The 26664-nt window shown below is 37.9% G+C and overlaps 2 protein-coding genes across 5 annotated transcripts in view; one reads left to right on the top strand and one right to left on the bottom strand.

The window, feature by feature from the left end:
• Positions 1-26664, top strand: part of LOC139944980 (transcription initiation factor TFIID subunit 6-like) — a 39778-nt gene that overhangs the window by 10327 nt on the left and 2787 nt on the right. The window lies entirely within an intron of this gene.
• LOC139944979 (uncharacterized) lies at positions 564-26323 on the bottom strand. 4 transcript variants are annotated; one of them, XM_071942186.1, is made up of 13 exons: positions 26138-26323; positions 15182-16172; positions 10347-10527; positions 9209-9353; positions 8504-8623; positions 8006-8151; positions 7716-7865; positions 7253-7378; positions 7060-7124; positions 6663-6782; positions 5958-6379; positions 5494-5585; positions 564-701 (listed from the first exon to the last, which is right to left on the bottom strand). In XM_071942186.1, the coding sequence occupies exons 2-13, from the start codon at positions 16069-16071 to the stop codon at positions 669-671; spliced, it is 2490 nt and encodes an 829-aa protein (XP_071798287.1). In that variant the 5' UTR covers positions 16072-16172; positions 26138-26323; the 3' UTR covers positions 564-668. The 4 variants fall into 4 exon arrangements, with proteins under 4 accessions (XP_071798287.1, XP_071798291.1, XP_071798290.1 ...); XM_071942190.1 differs by lacking the exon at positions 26138-26323 and adding an exon at positions 20629-20642; XM_071942189.1 differs by lacking the exon at positions 26138-26323 and adding an exon at positions 16803-16919.

The following is a 26664-nucleotide window of genomic DNA, read 5'->3' as shown; positions in this document are numbered from 1 at the left end:
AAATAGCCAACCCTGGGTGACAACATCACTCGCACTTCCTGTATAATCGTAAAATGCATAAAATCGTTTTCTAGATAAAGTAATTTTAGTTGGCTTGTGTAAATCTTTCCTAAAGCCATTTTATAACCGACAGTGAGCCCCGAGTGTGGAGCACTGTTAAAATACTGAACAGACATCGTTTCCGATGTCATCACCAATGATATGTCTTGGTTGCGCCATTTTGGTGTTGTATTTCTTGTGCACATTTTCGGCGATATATTTGCAGTTAAATGAAATTCCAGCAGTCTATACTGTTACCCTGTGACCTTAAATTCTTGGTACATTTTGTGTAAATACAGAATGTCTTGGTCAGCAACATTTTACAGCTTAGTAGTTACTGTAGATGATAAGAAATCGTAATTGACTACAAATATGGTACAATAAGTCACTTTAATCTGAGTCGGATCTGAGAATTCACAAACCATAACTGCCTGCAGCACGGTTCAAATGATTTTATTCTCAAAGAGGAAGACATGTGACAAACAATAACTACTCTGAACCAAAACCTAATAGTTTTATAGAGGGCGCTGTTCGTAAACACTGTAGTGGATGAGATTGGGTACTGTAGTGAATGAAAGAGGGTACTGTAGTGGATGAGTTGTAATCTGAAGATCATCTTCTGTAATCCCTTAGGGTTTCCATAATGACTCCAGTATATGATCCTGCAATTAAACAAATTAACAAAAATACTAATTAATAATGTTTATTTACCATGAACAATTGATTTGTACAATTCATAATCATTGACATTAAACAAATGTTTGTATGAGCAAGATTGGCTGTTGCCAGCTTGGTGTTTAAATCCCCTTAAAGGTAGTTTGCCGAATTTGCCAAGATCACCTTAACAAACAAACAGAGGACAAACCTAGCCCCTTATGTACAGAGTGACCTTGGACATTCCAGGTCATTTCCTAAATTCCTAGTGGTCAAGTTTTATTGTGGAATTTTTGTTACAGTAATTATTAAACAGTAGCTGTATCAAAAATGTGCAACCTATCACCTTTGAATAAGTCATCAACTACCAGAAAATTAACTTGCTGTGTTGATTCAAAGTTTGATACATAATAAAACAAACAATGATGAAATTGTTATCACCAAATGTACCAAATAGTTAGCCATGTAGCCAAATAAGCCCAATTTAGCATTTAGATTGTTGTTGTTTTCCTTCTTGGGGGTAAAATAAAAAAGTCTGTGGTCTCAAAACCAAAGTGTGGTTAAGAGCCACTATGCCAGAAAAAGATTTGTATTTATTTGATTGTGGCGCCAAAAGTTGTGGTTACAATCGCCCAGTATAAAAAAAAAATCAAACAAGATAAAAGAAAATCCACACTGTGAAATAATACTTGTGGTTTCAACTGCTCAGAATAAAAAAGAAACCAAACAAGATGAAAAATAACATGCAGAGTGAAATAATACCTGTGGTTACAATTGCCCTAAGATTAAAAACTAAGAATGAGTTTGTATGGAGTCCCCAGACCGCATAAGAAATACTTGATAAGGTTAAAAGGTCATTGTCTAGTCAAGGAGACCGTAATAGACGACGATTCATCGCACAAGAATGTACATCTAATCCATATGTATGTGTTATTTATACTCTGGAATGACTTCACCATACCACTCAGTGCAGAACAGCTAAGATGTACGCAGGGTTTAAAGGCACTGGACATGCTTGGTAATTACTCAAATTGTTAGCAAAAAAACTTACTTGGGAACGAGCAATTGAGAGCTGTTGATAGTATTTGTGAGGAACGACTCCCTCTGAAGTAACCCAGTTTTTGAAAAAAGGGTAATTTCTCACTCAAATAATAAAAAACTGAAGCCTTTCATTATGCATCTGAAAGCACACAAAGTAATGCAACAAAGGTGTTTTTCCCTCATTATTCTCTTGCAATTTCGATGACCAAGTGAGTCCAAATTGCCACATGTTTGTTATTTTTATGCATATGCTGGGATACACCAAGTGAGAATACTGGTCTTTGACAATTACCAAACGTGTAACCTCTTTCTCAAAAACTATGTTACTTCAGAGGGAACAGTTTCTCACAAGTAAACTATCAACAGCTCTCCATTGCTCGTTACCAAGTAAGTTTATATGCTAACAATTATTTTGAGTAATTACCAAGTGTGTCCAGTGCCTTTAACAGCAAGGATGTAGGGAAGGTATTTTAGTATAAATTAATAAAGACCTGTTTGAGACTGACGGAGGAAGGAGGGAATATGGCATAGCTGAGATATACAACACTGAGGGAGACCTCGCCATATTGGAAAGTAACTTGATTTCTGAAATTCTTTGTGGGTCGGAATTCAATGGAATGCTTTAGGGCATCTGAGGTTTTGGGGTTGGGGTGTTATTTTGTTGTTTGTCAAAATGTAAGCGTATAGTCGAATATGTTCCATCCATGTATTCAGGTTTATTCATTAAAATAGTAATAATATTTGTTAGGGCATTGTCAAGAGATGTTTATAATAAAGTAGCACCTATTGGTATTTACATCTCAAAAAAGCTACCTTTTATTTAAATGAAATGTTCACAGGTTAATTTTACTGTACATCTAAATTTATATGCAATCTTAACAATCAAATGAATCCAAAAACCAAATAGGTATACATTGCCTTTAACAATAGATTTATGTTTACAATTGACACATATTAAAACAAATCAATGCTTTACGAGACACCCTGCTGACCAATTAGACCTCTCCTAATAGAGACATTAGACAAGAGCATAAACAAACTAACCAATTACAACAACTGTACTATATCCACTCAAGGATTGCCAATCATTCATTGGCTACTAAACATCAATGCTTGGAATGTGTGGTAAATTCCCCATCACTCCTCACAACCTCTACCCCAGGGATGTTTTATAAACTGGGACAAAGGATAGAAGGTCAAGTTCTGGTAACATTCTTGCTTCTTCACGGCCCAGGGGGTCAGAGGTGGAAATATGGTTTAAATTTATTGAAATCTGAAAATCCACAAGGACACAAAATGGTGTCCTTGGGTTTAAACTTTCTTTGAAGTCAACTTCTAAGAAAGATGTACATGTGTAGCTGGGGTTTAATTTGTAATGTTAGATATTTGTACTGATGGGCAAGCTGTGTGTCCTGCATAATCCTAAACCCTCCCCTTGCAACCCTCCCCTTGCAACCCTCCCCTTGAAACCCATGCACACACCCCCACCACACTAGACAGAATAACCACCCAAGCCCCCGCTAAACTCAAACATCATTATTGGTAAAAAACATCTCACATAGAGCACCATGAAATGATTTCTAGCAATCAGAAAGTGGTTATCAAATAGATCAGAAAATAAGTCTTTATAAAGTATGCTAAGCACCATTCCTAAAGTATGCTCCGCACAATTTTGTTTGCTAAGTAGCTTAATGAAACTGGTTGGAGTACTGTTATGCATAAACCACTGATGTAGGAACCATGTATCAGAAAATAAGTCTTTATAAAGTATGCTAAGCACCATTCCCAAAGTATGCTAAGCACCATTTTGTTTGCTAAGTAACTTAACGAAACTGGGTTGAGTAGCACATGACCCATGCCTTTATGCAATGAAGTACATGTACATGTATGAACCTGAATATACAGGAATGTTTCACTCCACAGTCAACGATTCTTTGTCTTGCCTTGAAACGTGTACTGGTCTTTGCATCAAGGACAGCCACGCAACTCAGTTATTTTGGGCCTTGGCCAAGCATACTCAACATACCAGTCAAGCAGATCATTTCTATAAAGCGGAATCGGACAAACAAGAATCTAAACTTTCTAACCAAGAAAAAACCCTGAACAAAATTCTTGAAAAAAATCTGAGTGAAATCTTGAACGCGGGAAGTTTTCACCCTGTCTACACACCCAGAGTAACTCAAGTCATGAAGTCATTTTATCACAAGAATTCCAATAACAACTTTTAAAATCATTTAAATTCTTCCCTGATCTGTTGTCTCACTTATACCAGATGGTGACTCAAGTTGGAATTTGGAGTTGGCATGACAGCATTAAAGTTTAAGTACAGTGAATAATGTTGTGTTTATAATTGCCTACTTTACAGACCGTTTTATGTTCATGTCCAATTCATGTTTTGTCTTATGACGTCAGAATAGGACATCCGCCTGGATTCCTTATTCCAGAAATATGCCAGTGAGTTCTGATTGCGTAAACAGTCACGTTTTATCCTGTTAGTTAAAAATTGCATCTTTGCATTTGATGAGATAGTTGTTGCTATGAAAGCTCATATGCATTTTTTAATGTAATTAGTTATTCTTTAAAAGTGCTACCACTTCCTTCCTTGTTTCATACTGAGACCTCTAACCAATATTTCTATAAAGCATCCAGTTTTAATACATGAATCACCAAAAAGGAACTCGGAAATTATATAACCAATATGTCATATTTATGGTTTCATTTAAAATGACTTGATCTGTTTCAGATTTCCCTCTTTAGTCAACACTAATTAGATAGACTCCAAAATTCCAAGTGGGATGACAATTTTATAACACCAAGAGTGTAAATTATCCAATTTAGTGTACAATTCAGGAAAACCACCAGATGCTTTTTTTATTCAAATGTTGTCACTCCTGCATAACAGACAATCTTATGGCCAAATTGTTTTCTCCAATTCTAATATTCAATAATCAGAATAAGGATAGTGTGGTCCTCTATGGTAAAGCAAGAATCAGTATAGGTTACTGCTATTGCAGACAGGGGCCCTGTCACAGACAAAGCAGCATGCTAAATTGATCGGAATGGGGCGAAGTTGTCCAATAATACTATCCACAAATATCTCAACTATTTTCTAGCATAACATTCTCTACATGTAGGCATTCATAAGACGCTACCTTCCTTATCATTATGCAATATTTTGACTGAACAAAGCAATCTTTGAATCCCATCAACCCATTTTAATTGAAGTATCACATTCCCTTACAATACAACTAAGGCAGGTTATCTTCCAGCCTGGTGGAATTCCAGAGCTATAAAAGTAACCCAGGCTAATTCATTGCAAAGAGAATGTATGGAATGTTACCGAGTCTATACATTCCCCTGGCGGCTGGAGGAAAGACTAATCATTCTTAAGCTTGACAATAATACTTACCAGGTTATTAATTTACTCATACCAGTGTAATGCCCTGTCTGCTCGACAGTGACATTTTATTTGCCTCATTACCAATGGGAGGAATTCTCTTGTCTCAGGAAAGCTTTTTACTCTTATTTGTCTAAATGATTTTGAGATTGAGAAGGGTGGTACTTGGCATCAATGTTTTAGCAGGATTTGGTAAAAACTGGTTATCAACCAAAATTCCATAAAGTTTATTGCAACTGGTACCCCTCTCTTTTTTTTATTGTTTGCTAAGCAGCGTTTTCTGCTTAACAGCTTAATGAAAATGGGCCCTTATCATATACAACCATCTTAGATAATAACCAGTTATCTTAAGAAATTCTAACCTGTTCTGCTATTTCTTGGTCCAGCTGCTTGAGTTTTTCATCTAGTACAGTTCTCTCCTTTGCTAATGTAGCCAAGTCTGATTCACTACCATCTGAAAATAATCAAGCAGAAAAGAAATCATTACTAAGTCTGATTGTGTTTCACAGTTCCAAAATACATCGTATAGACAGAATTTTCACAATTTGCTTTTAAATCAACCCAAATTAAGTCAAGCACCAAAACTTTGTAATGAGTTACCTGCTCACATTCAATTGATACAGTCTCTGTTTGTCTTAAAAAGCTTAAAACTTTGCTCTTTAAACAAGCTCTTGGCTGATTTTGTTCCATTGTTGTTGTTCTCCATTGTGCTGACATTTTACGATTGTATCTTATTGTTACATGTTTTGAACATGTCTAAAGTGAAATACTCGCAATTTATTATATTTTCAACTTTTTGTACTGAAACTGTAACAAAAGATCTTACCCGTTCCAGCAATAGACAGTCCCGATGTACTAAGTGACGTAACCGAATCATTCAACCCTAGCAACCTCTCTTGTGACCCATGACCTCGGCTTGTAGCCAACGGTACAAGACTCTGGAATGACCCTGCTGGTGACCTCATCAGGTTCTGAAGCGAGCTAAGAGGTGATTTATTTCCCAAATTTGACGAGGATGACAAACCGATGTTGTGAAGTGAACCGGAGCTTCCCGGAGATCGTGGGAGATTGTGGAGCGACTCCGCTGAACCACGCTGGATGCTGTGACTGGAGTTTAGCGGAGATGACGAGGAATGGGGACGCGTCAATCGCTCCATAGAGATGGTTGGATCCTGGTCTAGGATCTGCCTCCTCAGTACTTGGATGATAGTGTCTTTATGAGATAGATCCATTGTCAACGCATTTATTCTATAACAAGAAAAACAAAGCAGACGTTCAGTAATTGCCACCAGTTTCATCACGTTCCCTATCTACAGTCGTAATAATAATTACTGATTGACATGTCCAAGAAAGGGGCTAGCCTTTTCCCCTCTTTCATTAACTTGTGGAGAAATTGCGATGGATTCTTGAAACCCTTCTTTCTTAAAGACAAAATGGCAAGAGAGAGTTGCAAGCTGACTGATTTTATTCAACGGTCTCAAGCAGGTTTTTCAATAAAACTACTTCAACAATAACTTAATTGACTTCTTACCTGGATTCCATATCTGTGAATTGACTCTGAACATGTTGTAAATCATCCATGTATCTCGCTCTCTCGGCCTGAGCCTCAGCTCGTACCTGCTCTGCTTCTTGGTTGAACAATCCAGCCTCACTAATGACATAAAGAACACAAGTCAATCAGTTATCACAGCTTCTACTTCTACAGTGTACTCCATTCATATAGATAACACACTGAGGAGCCAATTACAGCAGAGTGTATCGCTCAAGGACACAAGTGTCACAACCAGGATTTGAACCCACACTCAATTGTTGTCATCATTTTCATCTTGGAGCTACAAGAAATGCACAGACCAAACAAACCTTGTCAATGTTGGAGCTCAAAACTCCACTTTATTAGAGTGCAAGAGAAATGTAGAGACAAAACTAACCTTGTCAATGTTGACTCCACAAAGCACTGTCTCAACGTACACTCCTCAAGAAACCTTTGCTCCCACTGCCAAAAATAAAATCAAGACACAAGTTAACTTCAGGGGAATTTGAACCAGGAACACGAACAAGTTCAAGTGCACCACTACTAAAACAATCTTGACAAACAAGCCGACGATAACAAGAGTTACTTACCTTGGTAACATCTGACTCCAATCTTAAGATGGCATCTTCTCTTTCTTTAAGGAGTTCAAGAAGGGTGTGGTTACTACACTCTACATCCAGCTCAGATACGCCCTCATCTTGGTTGGGGTTATTGCTCTGTGAATTAAGAAGTACGGATCAATATATCGGACTGACTACAACTAGTTTTCACTTGTTGCTATTTTCAACCTGAAAACCATCAACAAAACTCTCTCAATAGAAAATAATGTGTAAAGCGCCATATCTGTCAGAAAGATGTTAATGGCGCATAGCAAGCAACCTCTGCTAATGATGGTACTTCAAGCCTAGACTAAACCAGTGAGTTTTCAAGTTAGTTTTTAAGCTCGGGAGAGTGTCTACTAGTCTGAGGTTGTTCAGTGGAAGAGCATTCAAAAGAGATGGTCTAATAACTGGAGGGTGGATTCGGGAAGGAAAGCTTCTTGATTTTCATTACCTGCATTCCTTTGAGTTTCTCGATTTCCTTCTCCAGTTTATTTCTCAGCTTCTGTTCGATCTGTTCTCGTTTCTGGTATGTTGATTTGAGAGCAGAGACCATCTTCTGAAGAGATGAGACCTTGTCGACATAAACCTGACGTTTCCGACACTGAAAAAAAAAAATAATAATAATAATAATGAGAAGGAAATCTTTCAATAAGGCAAATTGGAAAACATTAACAAAGGTCAAGAGCGATGTTCGGAAACAGAAACAAAATTATGAGATCCTAGATTCAAACTCAAACTTACCTCTTCCTGAAGTTTGACAACATTAGCTTGGGCGTTTGACAGCGCTGTGTCCAGTACATCAATATGTTGTCTTTGTTCTGAGAGAGTCGCTCTTTGAGCCGATAGTTCCATTTCCATTCGTTGGTTGCTCATCATTAAATCTTGATCTAGAATCCAAGAAACTAAAAAATTACTTTATATCCAGAACGGGTCTTCGAATACAACTGTTATTAAAATCCTCTGCATTTTCCGTTTAAAAGTATTCATGAAGTAGAAGAAATACTTTACTAGCTACTATTTTGTTCAAGAGTGGTCTAGATCGAATATGGTTGTCTGGTCATGTATTGGTTAAATCAAATTTTAAAAGTAACAAACTGTGAATAACTTTTCTCAGAGAGTTTTGGCAATTTTATTTTATTTATTTATTTTTTTTGGGGGGGGGTTGTTTTGTGTGCATTTCATAGACTTTGAGATACTGTCAGCATAATTAAAAGAAAATAAGAGTAGATTTGTACTTACTTTCTGTAGCGAGTTTCTGAATCATGGAATCTTTGGCTCTAATCTCCTGTTTGAGTTCGCTCACATGACCCGTATTTCTCTCATGATGGTACAATTGGGTTCTGGATCTCTCTAGTTGACCTGAAAGATAAGAACAAACAAGACGTCAATGGATCGGGCTGGCCCATCTTATCCTGTATTTTACCCAGTGGGCTCTGGTTCGAATCCACCCTTGATCATCACACTTCCAATATGACTCAAGACTGTTTCTTTATATATTTATTCATAAAAACTTTTTAGGGTCGACCCGTCCAGCTGGCTGATAATTTTGCGTCACCTCATCAAAAATTAAAAAAAAAAATTCAGTCAAAATTAATCTTAAAGACATTTTTTTCCCCCTTTTTTTCTGCAAGAATATTACACCAGATGGCAAAATCAAAATCAGATATTTCTAAGCAAGTCAGTTAATTGGATAAATATTTCAGATATGTTGATGGTAAAAAAGCCTGGATAAGTCTTCTTGACAAGTTAAAAGGTACATTGCATGTATGTCATGTTTTTCTGAACAATGAGGTCATGAGGGGAAACCCTATCCAAATGAACTTTGTTCTTGTGATTTCTGCATGCCACAAATTCTATGTAAGATAAGGAGTTTGGTGCAAATGATTTAAGATGTACCCTGAAAGAACCTTTAGGTTAGACCAGAAACTCAAGACATCGTCTCACCTTGTACTTCTTTATATTGCTCTTGTAACCTCTTAATCTCAGCCTCAAGTTTAGAGCGGACTAGTACCTCAAGTTGCTCTCTCTTCTTTGTGGATTCTACGAGCATCTCATGAGATGTCTGGACTCTGTGGATGTCTTGCTCAAACTATTACCACAAACAAAAACAAGCAATAAACAGAGTAAGATTGAGCACTTGACAAAGTGGTTGATGGAGTTGAAGATAAAACAAGTTTCTTTATGAACCCAAATCATTCCAACCCAAGTTAACCATAGCATAGGTGGTTGATTATAAGGCCATAGCAAGGGCCAAGTCCTGTCCCCTTTGGTAGTGGATGTAAGACATTGTGGATACCTTGCTGCTCTATGCTCAAACAAAAACAAGCAATAAACCAATTAAGATTGCGCCATTAGCGAAGAACTGTCCCCTTTGGGCCTTAATTGAAGCATCATAAGTGACAGGTGTTAGTCTAGCTGAGGTAAAAACCTTGGCTAGCTCTGTAGCTCTAAGCATGCTCAAAGCACGTAGCTGCAGCCCAACTGTATCTAATGCTCAAAGTAACTCACTTATGGGGAATCGATAACACAATCTGTGTAACGTTTTAACTCCAACTTGAAGTTGAAATTACAAGCTCAAGTAATAAACCACTGCCAGCAGATGTCACTTTCTCACGCCCCTTTAACACCTTCAACTAACACCTTCTAATAACACCCAATCCAGCATGTCCAAACCACTCCATCTCACATCACACTCTCATCCCATCAGGGTTATTGCCATATAACCTGACCTTCCAGTCTATACCACCAGTAAAGTGGTGTTTGATGTAGTGTAAAACCCTAACAAGCCATGGGACAAATTGCTGCATATTCCCCCATGGGTTAGTCCCCTATTGAAGGCCCTAAAATCATCACTCTTGGAGCATGGCTTGGATCCTCCATGGTGGGCTTTTATAACCCTAGCAGACTTGTGACTTGAAGGAATCATTGATCCTGTACTACCTCCCAAAGCACTGGACTAAAACAACAGAGCATCTTGTATTCATTACTATAGTACATTAACTGGTTGGCCTTTGGTCTGCTGTTGCTTTTCAGGGATTGGTATAAGGTAGTTTTTCTTCACAAAAAAAAGTATGTTCATTACCTTTTGTAATTTGCTGACTCTCTGTGAGTACATTTCAAGTTCTTGCCTCAAGGCCATGTTCTCTTCTGAGAGTATTTCAACCATGTGAGTCGCTCTTGTTGCAATTGCCTCATGATCCACCTCAAATGGGATGTTAGAGGGCTGGCTACTGTCGGCATTAGGGGAGGAACTTGGGCTGGAACTGTAGAGGAAGGGAATAGAAAACATAAATGTTTTATCAGTTATTAAACACAATGGATTCATTGCTGAGGAAGGTTTGAAATTCGGATCAAATTTGAGGAGATATGGATGAACTTGACAATCTTTTGGTCACCAATGGAGTTATAGCAGCATTCCCTTTTTAACAGTAGTTAAAATTTCCAAGGACCAGTCAGAATTCTGTCCAACTATAGTCCAGTTAATTGCTTGCCAATACATAAAACACTGACTATTCATATTGCTTCAAATCTTATAGTCCCATGGTAATTGCTAGAACATTGGAAGAAAATCTGTATCTGGGGAAAAAAACAGCTAATTTACTCTTACTATAGAGCTCTTATCGGCCAGACATAAAACAGTCTGAATTCCAATAAAAAGTCTGAAAATTCTCATACAATGTACTTGTAAATTTAACTTAATTTGAATACAAACACTTTATATTGGGTAAAGTGTAATTCAATTCTTGCGTGTTTTTGAAAGTGAAAGCGCCAATTTTGATTCCATTACATGTGTTGCAAATTACGTGGGGACTAAAGTATTTTTCATTTGAGACTTGCGTGATCTGTTCATAATACATGACATCACCAGAGTTAAATTTGTCAGTGGATCATCAATGTACATTGATGCTCCATATAAAACACTCCCATATGATTTACTCTACTATTATTCTTACACGTCGTTAACCGACGCTTTACCAAATTACCCTCATCTGACATCCATAGGCAATCATTCAAACAGAATAGTGGAATCCTCATCGAGCATGAATGGTATTAAACAGGTTGTGTTAATTCCAACGTGTTGAATGAAATTGATAATCATCACACCATAATTTTGTTTAGTTAAACTCTACAGTGGCATACATAATTGCAACAGCCAGCTGTGAAGGTCAAACTAGGGGAAATTGTTGCATCATTTAATGAAGAAGCGTTAGGAGAATTTGTCTCATTCTCCCTGCATCCTATAATAAATTCCATGCCTCAAAATAACCCACAGCAATTGCAGTGGTGCCCTGTGCTTTTACCGTGGTGCCCTTTCCATAAATTGTCCTCATAGAAGAGTGCCCCTTACCATCAGGAAAAAAGAGCAAAGTGCAAGAGCTAGAAAAAGGGACCAGCATTTTTTCTTTTTTTCATTAGATAAAATTAGTTTCTTTGTGTACTGACATAGAAATTCCTCAGATTCACACTACATGTAAGTTTATTGTCATTCCCACCAGAGACCAATTACATAGTGTTATGCTTGCCACAAAAATTCTGTCCATAAAATTACACAATTTCTTAGGGCAAGGTTAGCATAAAACTCTATTATGAACAATTCTAGTCCAGTAAATATTTTTAAACTACAAGTCCAGCAGTCCTGTGAACCCCCCCCCCCCCAAATTGTGGCTAGAGTCTGTAAGACTGTAAATAAATTGATTATTTTACAAACTCTGACTCCTTAGCAACAATCCCTGTTGTATGAAGCTCTTTTCGTGTCTCAAACAATGCTCTAAGGTAAGAATCCTTTACATTTTACCCCATGACTAATCCCTAAACATAAAGCTGCTATTGTACTCTCACAAATATTGCAATTTGACAGTGGGGGATTGGGTCATATGACAAACTGTAACCAGTCACCAGCAAAACCCAGACCACAAAAATGTATACATTCTGTAGCGCTATAATACAATGCCAGTAACACTGCCCAGTAAGGCCACAGAGTTCAAATTCAACATTGCACACACTGAAGGCAGCCCAACAGTGCATAATGAACTTGATGTGCAGTCAGTTGGAACATGAAATTCCATCAAGATAAATCACTTTTTTCCCTAGAAATATTCCTAACAGATGAAAATCTAAGTATATTTTAAAATAACATCCTTATTAGATGACAACTGTTTTCAAAGTGAATTTGACAATAGATTTTCAAGACATTGTGTCATGTTTAAAGAATGATAATAACTTCAAAACGTATAGATGATGTCACATACTGTTTACAACAAGAATGACCTTGAGAATACATCTGTGTGCTATTAAAGTTGTGTGCACATTAAAGGTGCAGTATGTATTACGTTGGGGTTTTGTGAGCAACCACACATTCAATACATTCCTGTAGCTTTCAACAAAGGAATGTTACCGCAGAGCAAGCATTGCACCACTCTACCCAATCTGTAGAAACTTAATAAACTAAGTTGCACTTTAGTGAGTGAATAACAAGATCATGTGATACATTTAGGAATACACTGTAGTTTTGTTTTGTCACATGATGTACTCCTTTCAAGTGCTTCTTTCAAGTTGGCATAATAAGTTTTTATGAACAATCTTCTGGATTTGTTGAAACACAATCTTGTCTGCTCTGTCCTTGTTTTATCTCTAGTTCTAACTGTTTCTTCTGATTCTTAAGTTGGGACAAACAACCTCATGGTCAAACTGAATTTTTACAACTTGTTTGAAGTTCCAGCCTTAAGTTCAGGTAACAACACAATTGTAGACTGCAAACCTTTCCACAGTCACCTTGTTCTATGGTATGAACAATATGACCAGGAATGTCAAGTATGGGGTCATTGAAACCAGCTGCCAAAGTATGGATTCCAAGCTATGTAACAGGCGTTCAACCATCTAACAGGATTTTTGTGGATTTGACAAATGCCAAGGTTTTTGGGTAATTCCTTGAAGGATCAAGTTTGGATTTCAAGCTATCATTTGAGCATTCTTGATTACATACAAATATGTGTGTACAGGGAAGGCAATGCAAGGCAAGGTCCTCAATGGTCTGAACAATCTCTCCAAGGACGGCCAAATTAAATCTTCAAGGAAGTGCAAGTAAAACTCGATGTGGCAAGTTGCCAAGAAACCTGAAAAAATATACCCAAACTTTTGAGGTATTGGAATGTAGCTTTTGTCCCCCAAAAGTTTGTTTTTCCAAAGAGTTTATTGGACTTTTGCCACAGCAAAGCTTTTTACCAATACTACACTTCTCAGAAAAAGGAATTTTACAAGTAAACATCAGTATTTTTCATCCTTGATAAATTAGGGTCAAATGCGTATAAAGTACAAAGTGTACTAAAGTAAACCCTCGTAACAAAGATTCAGTGAAGAGAGCTGCTTCTAAAGAGTACATTCTGATGTCCTTAACCTCATACTGCTTTGTGTTTCTGTGTCTTGCTGTCTTCGTACAACATCATTCCTGTTATAATAAAGAGGTAATTTGGCCAGGCCCAGCCCATTTAAATAACGAGCGTAGGCTGTACATGTAGTGTACATGAAGTAGTACACAGTTGGGCCTTAGAGAAAATAGCCTACATTTTAGCAAACATCTAGTCTCATTATATATGGTCCACTCTATGTTTAGCTGGCTGGAACCATGCATGAACAATAGAGCAAGGGCTGAACCAATTTCCTTCTTCCCTTGCACAACCAACATTGTATGAGATAACACAGGTAGTTGTGAGATTATGGTAGATGATAAACTGAAATGCCATCAAAATGATGAGTTCTTTGTTCATTTTTACAAATGAAGGTTGAAGCCAATCCTGACAAACCAGTGATACAAATAAATCTTATTTTGTGAAAAAATGTTTAATTTAAAAAAATAGTTAATGGCCTATGTTTTGCATTCAACCATAGAGTAACCTTTCGGTTAATTCTATTTTCTCTATTTTTTAATTTGGTTGATCTTTGTCCTTTCTCTACAATCTTTGTAATCAGTGAGCAGGCTGGCTTACTATTGGTGATAAGAAACAAGGCCACTAAACTGAATTGTTGTAACTTTGGGAGAGAGTTGAGAGGTGGGGGGTATCCATATTTCCTGAAACCAGTCTGTTTTGGCAATGTTCACTAATAACCCACATTCCAGTCATCAAGTCTGGCACTGATAAGACACCCTCCAATAGAAACCTGAACTCAAAGATACTTCATAATGACTACCCAATACTTCCTGTCAGTAACCCTCGAATTGGAACCTTGCATCACCCCCGGGGATACGCTGATAATTTTCCAGATCTAAATTCCACGCCTTGCCCGCTCAATTTCTGACCCACTTTCCTGCCAGGGTGGACAATTCATAACAGATATTTGAGTTTCTTAATTGGTATTCCATCAGGTGGCTATGATGATTGCAATAAGTGCCTCATGTCCGAAGGGTCTTGGGTTTAACATCGCTAAGTGGACTCATACTTTATTCAAATCAACAACTTGTGCACAGATTACCGTGAAATCAACCATGGACAAAATTCAAAACATCTGTATTGGATTTATACATGTTTTGGAAGTAAACACTTGCAAATATTAAAAACGTGGATTACTATATTTTTTAAAAATAAGTGAGCTAGGCCCTATAGTGTAATGCAATTTGGCTACAAATACATGATGGCACAAAGTCAAACTTTGAAACCATCAATCTCGGATTGAAACTTTACAAGGTGTGGACATGAGTACTTAGCTATAAATAGTAAAATTGCAAGTTTGTGTCAAATTTCTTTTAGGAGGAGTGTTGGCTATATTTTAACTAAATTCAAAGTTTAAACAACTTTTTTTGCCATCAGTTTTTAAAAGTTTTATTTAGCACTTTATGAAACATCTTACCTGTACAAAACATTGTTACAGTATGTTCTCAATCTTTTAAATTGAGCTTGTTTATAGTTGATGAATAATTCTTACCTTGTTGTTGTTGTCGTTGTCGTGGTTTCAAACATACTTGATGACTCAGAAGACTTAGATTTCATATTGTAAGATCCGCTGAAGAAAGTTGAACTGTCTCCACCATCGCTGCTCTGAGAATCACGATCACTGAGCCTCGAAGAGGAAGGTGATGAGGTCGAACCACCAGGGTACCTCGGAGGCGGCGGTCTCTCGGAAGAAAAGTTTGGCGATAATTCAGAGTCACTTAAATCACTAACTTCGACGGATGGGCTCGTGTTTTTAAGTCCAAACTCACGAACAAGGCTTTCCATGATGCTTCCTCCGGATCGGGCACTTGCGGACGAAGAGGAAAATACGGATTGAGAGTCTAGACGTGAACTTTGCACGTTCTCATGAGAGGAACTCTTATGTCTTGTTTCGGCCCCTCGGTCATGAGACAAGGAACCAGACTGTGGAAGACTTTCCATACTCTTAGAGGAATTGTTACAGGAAATGTTTAATGCACTGAGTTTATTAGCAGTTTGTGGGATATGGAGTAAGTCATATTTTGAGCTCTCACCCACCGCCCCTTGCGAGAAGAACGCCATTTCTTTATCACTAAGGAAGTCCTGACTCTTCGTGGGTTTATGTTGAAGAATACGTCCATCGCTCGTCCGCAGGAATAATTGTTCCTCACTTTTCATCGGTTTGTGTTGCACCATAGGAGAGAGATGAGGGAACCCTGCGACACCACTCCCACTATTCCATGCTCGATGCGCGGATGGCGCCCTCGTTTGTTTGTCCTGCAGTAAGTCCAGCAGTCGTAGCTCCTTCTCGCCTCCGCCATTATTGCACTTGCCCTCCATTGAAACAAAATTTAGAAGTAGGTATCTCGGTACTGTATTGTCGTCCTCTGGTTTAAGGATCATCTCAGACTACGGACAGGAAGATTGGGTAGGATGCCTTTACTTCCAGCTGACAGTTGTAATAATAGATCCCAGTCAGAACTTACACCAGCAATGATTACAATCTGTAGGAAATGAAATAATATGGTTAGACAGGAAATGGTACTTAAAATAATGTCTCGGTCCTTAGGGAAGGCTTGATAAAAATCACTCTTTTTTATCAAGGATGAAACCAGGTGGTAACAATAAACTTTGATGTAGTATTTAGACTATATTAGTAACTGGTAACCTTGTACTACTACTACTAGTCTAGTTTTAAACACATCGTTTTTCTGTCGCCATACAACAAATAATCATCATAAAACATCCATGGATAACCAAATCTAAACATTTGAATAACTTTCTACTAATATGTAGATCATGGAGGAAGGCCAAGATGTAGAGAGTACAATAGAACTGTGCAGGATTCAAAAACATTCAAATCAATTTAGGCTGTCCCCAACAACCACACAAAAGTATTTCAAACTTTCAACAATGACCAAATTCTATGAAAGTTACCAGGATATTGCCAAACATTCTAATCTTGCAAACCAGCGTCCTGCTCCAAGTTTTCCACCATATTTCCTGCCGTCAGCTCACAACAATGAACCCACAATATTTCCAGCAATTATACCGTCTTGGTGGTGGCTTGTTCAACTTACGACTCTCCAAGTACACTGTACCGTGGAGGTAGAACGTCTAGCTGTACTACATACCTCAGTTACTTATCACATCAGTAATACCGTGAGAAACAGTCCACGCTAGCCCCACATTACTAACATGTTCCTCGCATGCCATAGAGTCCAACTTACTCCCAGTGGTGTAGACGAACCTAGTGGGCATAAGACCCTGAGATGGAATCAACCCAAGGTGATCTATGCACACTTTACACAACAACACTGATCCACAAACCTGCCTGTACGCATAGCCCTAGTCCACCAACCTGGACTCCGCCAACCTGGACAGGCATGGAATGTAAGAATGCCTATGATAATATTCTTAGTAAATTCTTGGCTGTGATGTTGCAGGCTAGGCCATTCTTTACTCCTGGCATATTTTGATAGTACGTGTTTGAAATAAATGCAAGTGCATGCATTTTTAACTTTGATATTTACTTGTTAATGTTTACTGGGTGATTGGAATTCAGAAGTTTAATTGGGAGGGATGGATGAAGTTTTTTACCCTTGATGTGGTAATGTTCCAGTATTTTATATAAATGATAAAAATAGATACATAAATGACAGAGAATATTAATTTCAGTTTCTGCCTGAAGTTACAGTTTACAAGTCATGGGTGGTCATATTGTAGTAAAAAACTTCAAAAATTTCAACTCGAGTTTTAAAGCTGTATCATCATTTTGTTTTTCTGTTTCCGATGGCCCAAGTTTTAAAGAGTTATTGCTGGTGGGGTGCGTTCCCAGAAGCACAATGATGATAAACAATGACTTAAAAAAATAAAAGTATCTGTCTTTGTTTTTCATTTGAGCCCAATTTTCGTAGCAAAGGCTTTAAATACAGCCTGGTACAATACTTCACAGATCTATAGCCTACATTTGGTTATTGCCTCAGTGCCCTTTGAAATGTTCCAGATGAAACATTCATTTCTCTAAAGAGGTGACCGTAACTTCAGGAAAAACTGTCCGGCCCTTCTAAAATGAGTGAAGTAATAGGGTTAATTCAATTCTGCAATTTAAGATTCAATTAAGAATTATCACCTTTTATTATAATTTTTTTATCAAAACCTTGGGGTGAGTTGATTCTCACACTTTGGATTAATTCTTCTTTTCGAAGAATTCAATGAATTCATCTACGTGCAGAAAGTCTCTCACAAAAAGTTCCCATCCTTTTAAAACATTCCACAGACTTCCTTAAGACAAGAAAAACTGCAAGAAGGTAATTCTCATTATAACGCAAACAAATTTCTCCACTCTCGTACATGAATTATGGTTTTCAAAGCACTGACCCTTATAAATCTTAGTCATGTTTCTTGCGACAGGAAGCCTTGACAATGGAGGGTCCCAGAGCAGGAATGTGGTCCAGCCGTGGGGTTCAATCGCAAGGTCACGTTGTCACAACATGCGACTGACCGGAATTCAACAGACCCAATTTGATTCATTGGCAACTTTACATGGGATAAATTGAAAAGGAATTTTTTCATAAGTGAACTTTCCTTTTCGGGTTTTGTTCTGTGAACGACAGGTATCGTTCGATGAGTGTTGTGAGAGAATTCCCTGACTTATTATAATTTAAAAAGGAAAGGTAGATCAAGGAAACCTAAATCATCTCACAAGGAGGTATTGGATGTCATCTAGATCCAACATAACTCCAGAATAACTTAAGTTACAGTGACTCAAGAAATAACAACTGAAGGACGTTTTGTAAGTTTATTGTGCATCAAAATAGTTTGTAATATTTGTAAAGTCACTTTTATACTAAACTGTGACACACACACTTTAGCACACCCAGTTGTTGAGACTTCCTATTATTCCCTTTTCTTACTAATCACGTTGTGGGGACCCAGATTAACAAATAAAAACAGTTGTGGAACCCTTTGTTCAATTGTGTAAGTCCCCACATCTTCGAGCATGCCAACCCCAAAATAATAAAACATCACATTTCTACTAGACTTATTCTATTCCAGTACAGCAACATATTATGTTCCTGAGTCTGGATACAAGGTCTCTAAAACTTCGAGAAACACAAGAACTTGGAGTTTGTTTGAAAGGGGTACACACTTCATAAAGGCTGAAAGACTAAAAAATGCACAAAGGCCTCCGGAATACAAGTGTTAGCTAGAGGGGTGTCTGGGTGTCTTTTGACACACTGTTTTATTTGTCCTTTATACATTTTTCTTTGACAATTTTGACACCCAGTTTTTAACTTTCCAGCAAATGTTCATACCCTCTTATCAAATCCTGGCATGTGATATTGTATGTTAAGTTGCCGGACAGACAAGACTGACAAACATGCTCTAGTGAGTCACTACTGTACTGACCAGTAGTGACCAATCCAGCCGTTCCTGGCCACTGACCATTGCCCTCGCCCTGTATTCCTAGCCACAATAACTGTGGACTTTATCTTATCATGAGCCTCCCTGTTATCTTCTCCCGCATTCCAGGATGCTCCATGGTCAACAAATAGTTATATTTCCTCATCAGACTATAACCACATCGAGTAGGGTAGAGTTCAGACAGTGTAAAGTATTCCAACGGCTAGCCCCGTCTGAGTGGTGCAGTATCGTCACTCCTGTCAAGGGCCCAATTTCATGGCTCTGCTTACCGCCAAGATCTACGGTTACGATCACCATTCTCCAAATTTCTGGGCTAGGTGTGTGAAAGAGGAATGCCTCGTAACGTGGAGTACGCACACGCACAAGCAAAAATTCCTTGCTAACCAGCGAAATAAGCTTGACGTAAGCGATCCCTGCTTCTGTAAGTAAGCGCCGATTCTTTGCTTACGGTAAGCAGAGCCACGAAAAAAGGACCCTGAACTTAAGACACACCTCGCTGAATCAAGTTGACCGCTAACACAAAAAAAGATATTCCCTTCCTCTATTACTTAACTTACACCTTACAAGTAAACTAGATGAAAGATCAGAAGATGTATCTAATATCTTCAATCCCAGCCATCATCCGACAATATTTCAACTTGATTTTCTTAATTATCATTTCTATCATCTCTCATCCTCTGCTCATCTCAAAGCATTTACGTCATCCCTGAGCAAGTCTCACTGCAGCTGCTTACACAGCCTCTCTCCTTACAGAAGTTCTCATTACAATTAGCATCTCAATCTCAATGACATCTTGGGAAGATTCCTCCTCATCAATGCCCTCTTCCTGCCTCATGGATTGAAAGTCTTAATTTATCCTTCTTTCATCACTTCTCACTCTCTCTTTGCATCTTTTCTTAGGATAGTTAAGACTCCCCGAGCATTTATCTCTCGCACACTGTACTGTATGTATACTCCCACACCGTACAATGTTTCATCACATGGGCATCTTACTCTTATCTGAGGATATTAAGACTCCCTCAACATTTCTCCTTACGCCTAGTATCCCCTGCACACTCAGCAATCAGTCTCTCTCTCTCATCCATAATGTTTCATCACATCCCCTCTAAGTTTGCGTCTTCCTCCTATTATTGGATGACGATTGAAGACTCCCCTGTATCCACCATCAATGAAACCATCTTATTTATTCACTGTCTCCTCATCCCTACTCCTTGAATGTAAAATGATGAGTATCAAAGATGATGGCTATCTGTCTGCCCAACCCTCCTCTGTCCCTACTCACTGAACTCTCATAAACTACTCCTCTAACATTATAACTTATTTCCATCTCTTGCTCTTTATTGCATTTTATTATCATCATCTGATGAATATCCGTCTGCCCCCTTGTCTTCATCTGCTTTCCTTTTCTAATTTACTTTCTGCTCTTCTCATTTATAATCATCTTTTCTCTAGATGACTGGCAAAACTTCCATTCCTTCATCCTTCCATCATCACTGTGAAAATGTTCTAAGATGTTAGAAGAGGCATTTTTACCAGTCAGGTCTGCTCATCTCATGAGGAAAATGATTGTAACCAGTTTCTCCAACATGACTTTACATCACTCTTCATTAGCATCTTAGATGTAGTCGTCTAAGATGGAGCAATCTACATGAACATGTTCACCTGTCTCCTCCACCCTACCCCCTGCTCTCCCAAACCACTCCTCTCCAGCATCCCTCTTCCCCCAACCTCTCCTCTATCACGTTCTTATCTCCTCTGCTCCTGGATTCCAGGGAGGTTGTCTGAACTCTCGTTGCATTTTTCCCACGGCCCCAGAGTCCATAGTAAAGATGAGTTCCATTCCAAGATGCTGACTCATCAGCGAATGACGATTCAGGGAATTTAGGCCGGGCGCACGAGCCGAGGGTAACAACCACAAACATGAGAACATTCGCTGTGACAGATTTCTCAAAATGTTGCTTGTCAAAAAAAATGACAAATACATGAAATGTCATCTGCTGTTCTATCTCTGGCTACATAAGGAGATAATCCAAAAAGATTGCACACCTCGTTCATGATGCCTTCTTCAGTATTAAAACAAAATTGTTGTTAAATTGTTTAATGAAGTAAAAGCAAACACTTGTCAAGGGAAGTCAAATTGAATTGCCTTCAAGCCCCTGTTAAATTCATGGCACTTGTAATTTGCAATGTTTATAGCTTGTAAAACAAAACTACTAGCTACCTCCATTGTTTGATAATTCCCAGCATTTCACACTAGACAGATTTACATTTTTTTCTTAAAGGTCTGCAAAACAATCTCAAAAAGTGCAACCCTCTTATGTAATTGTAAAACTCAAAGTAAACATTCTATATTCTATATTTCAATTTTAAAAACCATCAACAATGGTGGCTATGGTAATAACACAGTTCTTTTATAGCGCTTTTCACGCCCGAAGGCATCCTTAAGAGCTCATTATTTTTTTTTCTACAGGTATGCAAAGCTATGTTTGGAATTATGTCACCCATTTATGTAGCACCTTGTAACAGTTTACCAGTGCTCGTATCACTGGTCCCAATTTCATAAAGCCTGGAAGCACAACAAACTTGCTAAGCTTAGGAAAATCTTGCTTAGCAAAAACAGGTTACAAGCCATTATTCCACCAAGTTCACATTATGTAAAATGCTGCCTCACTCATCTTTTGCTTAGCAAATAAATTTGTTAAGCAGTATTTTCTGCTAAACAGCTTTAAGAAATTGGGCCCATTTTACAAGTGCTTGTAACACAAGTCACAAGTACTGTGAAATTAGAGCACACAATCAGATCATCTGCTTAGTAACAAAATTTATATTAGACTCTATTTTTTCAAAGACATTCGTAGGTGCGTAGGTACCATACATTCATAATACTGCATGCGTAAGTCACTGTGTACAACAACCTCACATACCAGAAATTCATCTTTTGCTTTTGGCTCACAAGGAATTTGAGCAATCCCTGGGGTCTTGAAGACAAGGAGTCAGTAGCATGATTGCCCTGCCCTGCTTTAGAAAGGTCTGATCCCAAATAATGCCCTCTGGCGGACGGGTCAAGAGAGATATTTAATAATGCTTCATGCCACTTTATAGGTAGACGTAGGGCACTGCTAGTTTACAAGATTTAACAAATTTGCTCAAATTTTGTTCAAAAACTGTGTTTAGATCGGGGCTAAAGAATATTATTTGGTTTTACCCATACACCTATTAAGCAATGTATACTCAGTACTTTCCTGAGTATAATGTGTGGTATGTAGGCCATGTGTTATGTGAATTTTAATCTTATTGTTTGCAGTGACTTTCGGTAAGCTTTACGGTTCTAATGAAAGTGTGACATCTCCATAAACTTCAATCTTTGATTTTTTTTCTACCACTTCTTCAATTTAGAATCCATTGGGAAGTTCTGTTTGAAATCAACACAGGTTCTCAGACCTGGAATTACATCTTTGAGATCAGAGGGCCAGGCCATTTTCATTTTGCAAAGGGCACTTCCAATTGGAAAATCTTAAGGGCCACTTAAGGTCAAGAGCAGGGCAACAGAGGCCATGTCTTCCAAGTAAATGCAGGCATTGGTCTTCCGTTTCGTAAGCATGCCTGTTCGATGCGCATAGTAACCATGGTATTTCAAGCACTATTGCAAACATTACTTTTTCTATCATCGCGTAGTTCATGACAAACTGAAGCACCACCAACACTACTTTTTCAATCATCACGTAGTTGAAGATGAATTCGTAAACATTCAAGTGCAGAGAGTAACAAAGCCACACCACATGATTAAGGCCCATCCCTGCTACAAGATCAAAAGTGTATGGTTCGTCATAAATCACTTGATTGTATACATGATGTATGACGTCCGCATACTCAATGTGTAAGGCCAAATCAAAAACAAACATGTTAGGCATCCTCCCTTTTTGAAAAAGGAAGGAAAAGGGTCTTTTTTTTCTTTTTCTTCTTTTCAAAATGGCTGTCTAAGACAAACAGCTGGGGTATTTTTCAAAACTTGTTTTTTTGCTGAGATCATTTAAATAAATCCTTTGTTTTCCATTTACAAATAAATCATTTTAATAAGATTTTCTTTGTTTCTAAGGAGGCAGCCTATAAAAAGGAAGTGGGCGGGACGCTAAACATGTTTTTATTTTGATTTGGCCTATGTGAACCTCTAGCTGTGTCTCAGGTTGATCTTTTCTCTTAAATGCATTCCATAATAACAGGTGTAGCTCAAAGACTAGACTGGCTCAGTCCTTTGGTTTCTGACTCTTGTAATGTTTGAAGCTGGCAGTTTTTTTTAATTGGGTACCAAAACCCTGGTAACATCTTTGTTGTGAAATGGAACATCTGCTAACGAGAGCCGAATGTAAAATCTATGACCAGTCATTTCTACTAAGCAATACAATATTTTCTGCTTAAGCAACTCTATGATTGGGCCCATTTGTCATTTTGGTGTACAAAAGATGCAATAATGAGGGTTTTTGTAAATTAGATAAAGAGAAACAGTTGACTGCACTAATTCATAGCCACTCTAACAATAAAGCGAGGATGCTGCACTCTCCAGTAGAATGTTTTAATTGGGTGTTTTTTACCCATTTAGAGGAAGCATTCCATCAATGTTGCCCCCCATAGGGGACAGCTCACAGGGTTGAACCCAAACAAAAAGACTGACTGAAAATCTGCACGTATCCTTGCGATCAATTGGCTTGGGAATTTAGGCTGCTGTGATGGGAAGGGTTTAAGTCTGTAAATAAGCTACAGATTAAACTGTCACATCATAGGGAAATAGAGTAAGGTTCTCCAATCTCCTCAGGATTGGTTAAAACTGCCACATTCTGGACCAAAATTTTGGAAGTTTTGCCAAAATATGCAGAATTAAAACAGGGCTGCTCTGATTGTTTTACTAGGTGTTTATCTTTGGTTTTTAAAGTATCTTCTGTCTAATCTGGTGCATTTCAAATGGTACTATCTTGATGCTTTATGTAAATTTGATTTCAGTTTCAACCCCCCGCCCCCCACCCACCCAAAAAAAAACATGTTGTGGGGTTTTTGTTTTGTTGTGTATCAGCCTTAAAAAACTGAGCCATGGCAAACCTATAAATAAATAGGCTGTTCTTTAAAAAGTGCTCCGAACCCCCTAAGGTACATCATCAACAAAGATGTGCTTCAAACAAAGGCCAATGCTTTTATAGCTGTCTAAAAATTCAAGGCCATATGCAATATCACACCATAAGAATGATTTTCCCAGCATTTCAAAAATATTATTTCAATAAATTTGATTTCATATATTAAATTTGATGGAACCAGTTAGTTGACCTGACTAGCATTAAAAACTAAACATACTTTGTATGGGGCCATCCTGAACTCAATGGGGCACACCAAGTGAGCTACAAAAACCCACAAGAAACTTCATGAGGTTTGTGTACAGGGACACAGTGAAGAGGGGATGCTGTAATTGGGTGAATTTAACCATTTGGAGGAAGTATTTGATCAATGTGACCCCATGGGGGACAGGACAGTCAGTCTCAGCTCACAAAGAAACCAAAATACCCTCTCTGTGATTCTTCAGCATGGGGGACTGTTGGCCAGTCTTAAATTGTCCAACCCACCACAGTCCTTTGGTTGAACATTGGAACTAAAACTAAACACAATTTCTGTGGAATGTCAACTCTCTTTCACATTTGCTGCCATTTCTCATGGAAAAATGTACTTTAAAACCCTCCATAGGTTGTTTATTTTCTGTGATTAACATGAGAAAGGACATAACCAAACTTTTTGGGGAATTTCCCCATTTATTTATTTTGTATGATAAGGGCACCCTAGGTTCAGAGTACTTTGTGTACTTTATTTTAAGATAGGAATATAGAAAATGGATTTCCAAAGTCAAAAATACCTCTGACTTGAGAACCAGTGATCCTGAATAAAAGGATCAGTTTTGTTGTTTTTGGAAGAAGACCTTTAAACAAAAAGGGATCTGAAATCACAAGCAAGATTCTGGTTTGACATGAGATTTGGGGGTTTCTTTGCTGTAAGCTTCCTTGTCTCACATTTAGTTGTTTATAGCTCTCTTTTTTCTCTTCTTTTTTAAGAGTAGGCACTTATAAATAAGCCTTAATTAAAACATAAAGTTTAAAACAAAGAAACATTCCCCTCTATAACATCAAGAGTGGCTTATGCTTCAACTAGAAGACTAGTTTGTTCACAGGATTCATAAGAACTAAGCTAACTTGTTATTAAACTTACTCGTTATAAATCTTTGTGATTCCATACATTTCTCGCAAAACATGAGCTAAGTCAGTATTCAACTTCGGCCATCTACAACATATACAGTTACTGGAACTTCTATCATTTTCCCTCTCCATTCTCAAAGTACTTACTACACCCAGTAACTGGGGCGCTGTACTCATTTATTTAAATTTTGAAATTTATTAATAATTATATGAAAGATAAATAAATAAAAAAATAACAATAAAAAGTACAGGAACCCAGTTACTTAGTCTATAAAAGTTTAGGTGATATTGCTGCTGATACAAAATACTTGTGGTGGTGATCGAAAACCTCCATGTATGGAGAGCTAGATTATTGAAACAACTTTAAATCATGCTTCGATTTCTTTTTAGTAAATTATACGGTACTGTCCTTAAATAAATAGCAATAGAATTCAGTTACTCAATACACATCGATTTGTATTGTGAATAACCTATATGAATATGATCTACCCCAGCACTGCAGTAAAGTGCATACTCGGCAAAAATCAAAACAACACAACAATTGACAATCTTTTAAAAACAACATTTATTGGTCACGATCGCATATCTGGTACATCGATGAGAAAATTGTGTTGGGTTTCGACCTTGCAGTTTCGGACCTTTACAAAACAATGATTAAAAAACGTACACAAATAGCGAAAATACAATCCTGACAATAGGATTTATTCGCCTCATCAGATGTATTGTGGCGGGAGTTGTGTTCCAGACGGCCCCGGTGTTTTCGACAACAACCTGCAAGATTGCGATCGCGTTCTTCCAAAAATAAAACCACTTACCTTAAATTTCACTGCCTGGATCTTTCACTCCGTTCACGATTTCACGACCTTCGAACTACTTGTAAGATTTGTGTCCATGATTTACTGTGGTTTTCAGGTGAAATGATCAGTCTACTACCGTAAAAGAGACACACATGCACAATGTACGATTTGTGACTGTGTACCTACTTATGCACGGAATGTGCATTAATCACACAACAAAAAGCAAACAAGAAAAGCCCATTCATTTCACACACATGCATTCTACACCATGCCAACTAGTTTACAAGGAAGTACAGGGCGCCCTCGGCGAGGAATGTTAGTTAGTAGTGACTCAATCCTTTTGTGGCGTAATGGTCCTTTGTCTGCTTTGCAAAATGAGAAACTTCCCATTTTCGCGGGGATATAAATAAAAACTCATCGGTTTTGTTTGAAATTGATTTCCTCATTAAACCCCAGATGTAACTTCTGGTTAAAATAGGTTCTTGTTGATAGTTTCTAGTCTAGGTTTTTTGATTTGTTTATTACAAATGTTCAAGGTTACACCA

Source organism: Asterias amurensis, chromosome 12 (assembly GCF_032118995.1).
Source record: "Asterias amurensis chromosome 12, ASM3211899v1".
Taxonomy (NCBI): domain Eukaryota; kingdom Metazoa; phylum Echinodermata; class Asteroidea; order Forcipulatida; family Asteriidae; genus Asterias; species Asterias amurensis.
Note: the sequence above shows the minus strand (reverse complement) of the source record. Positions and strands in the feature narration are given on the sequence as shown.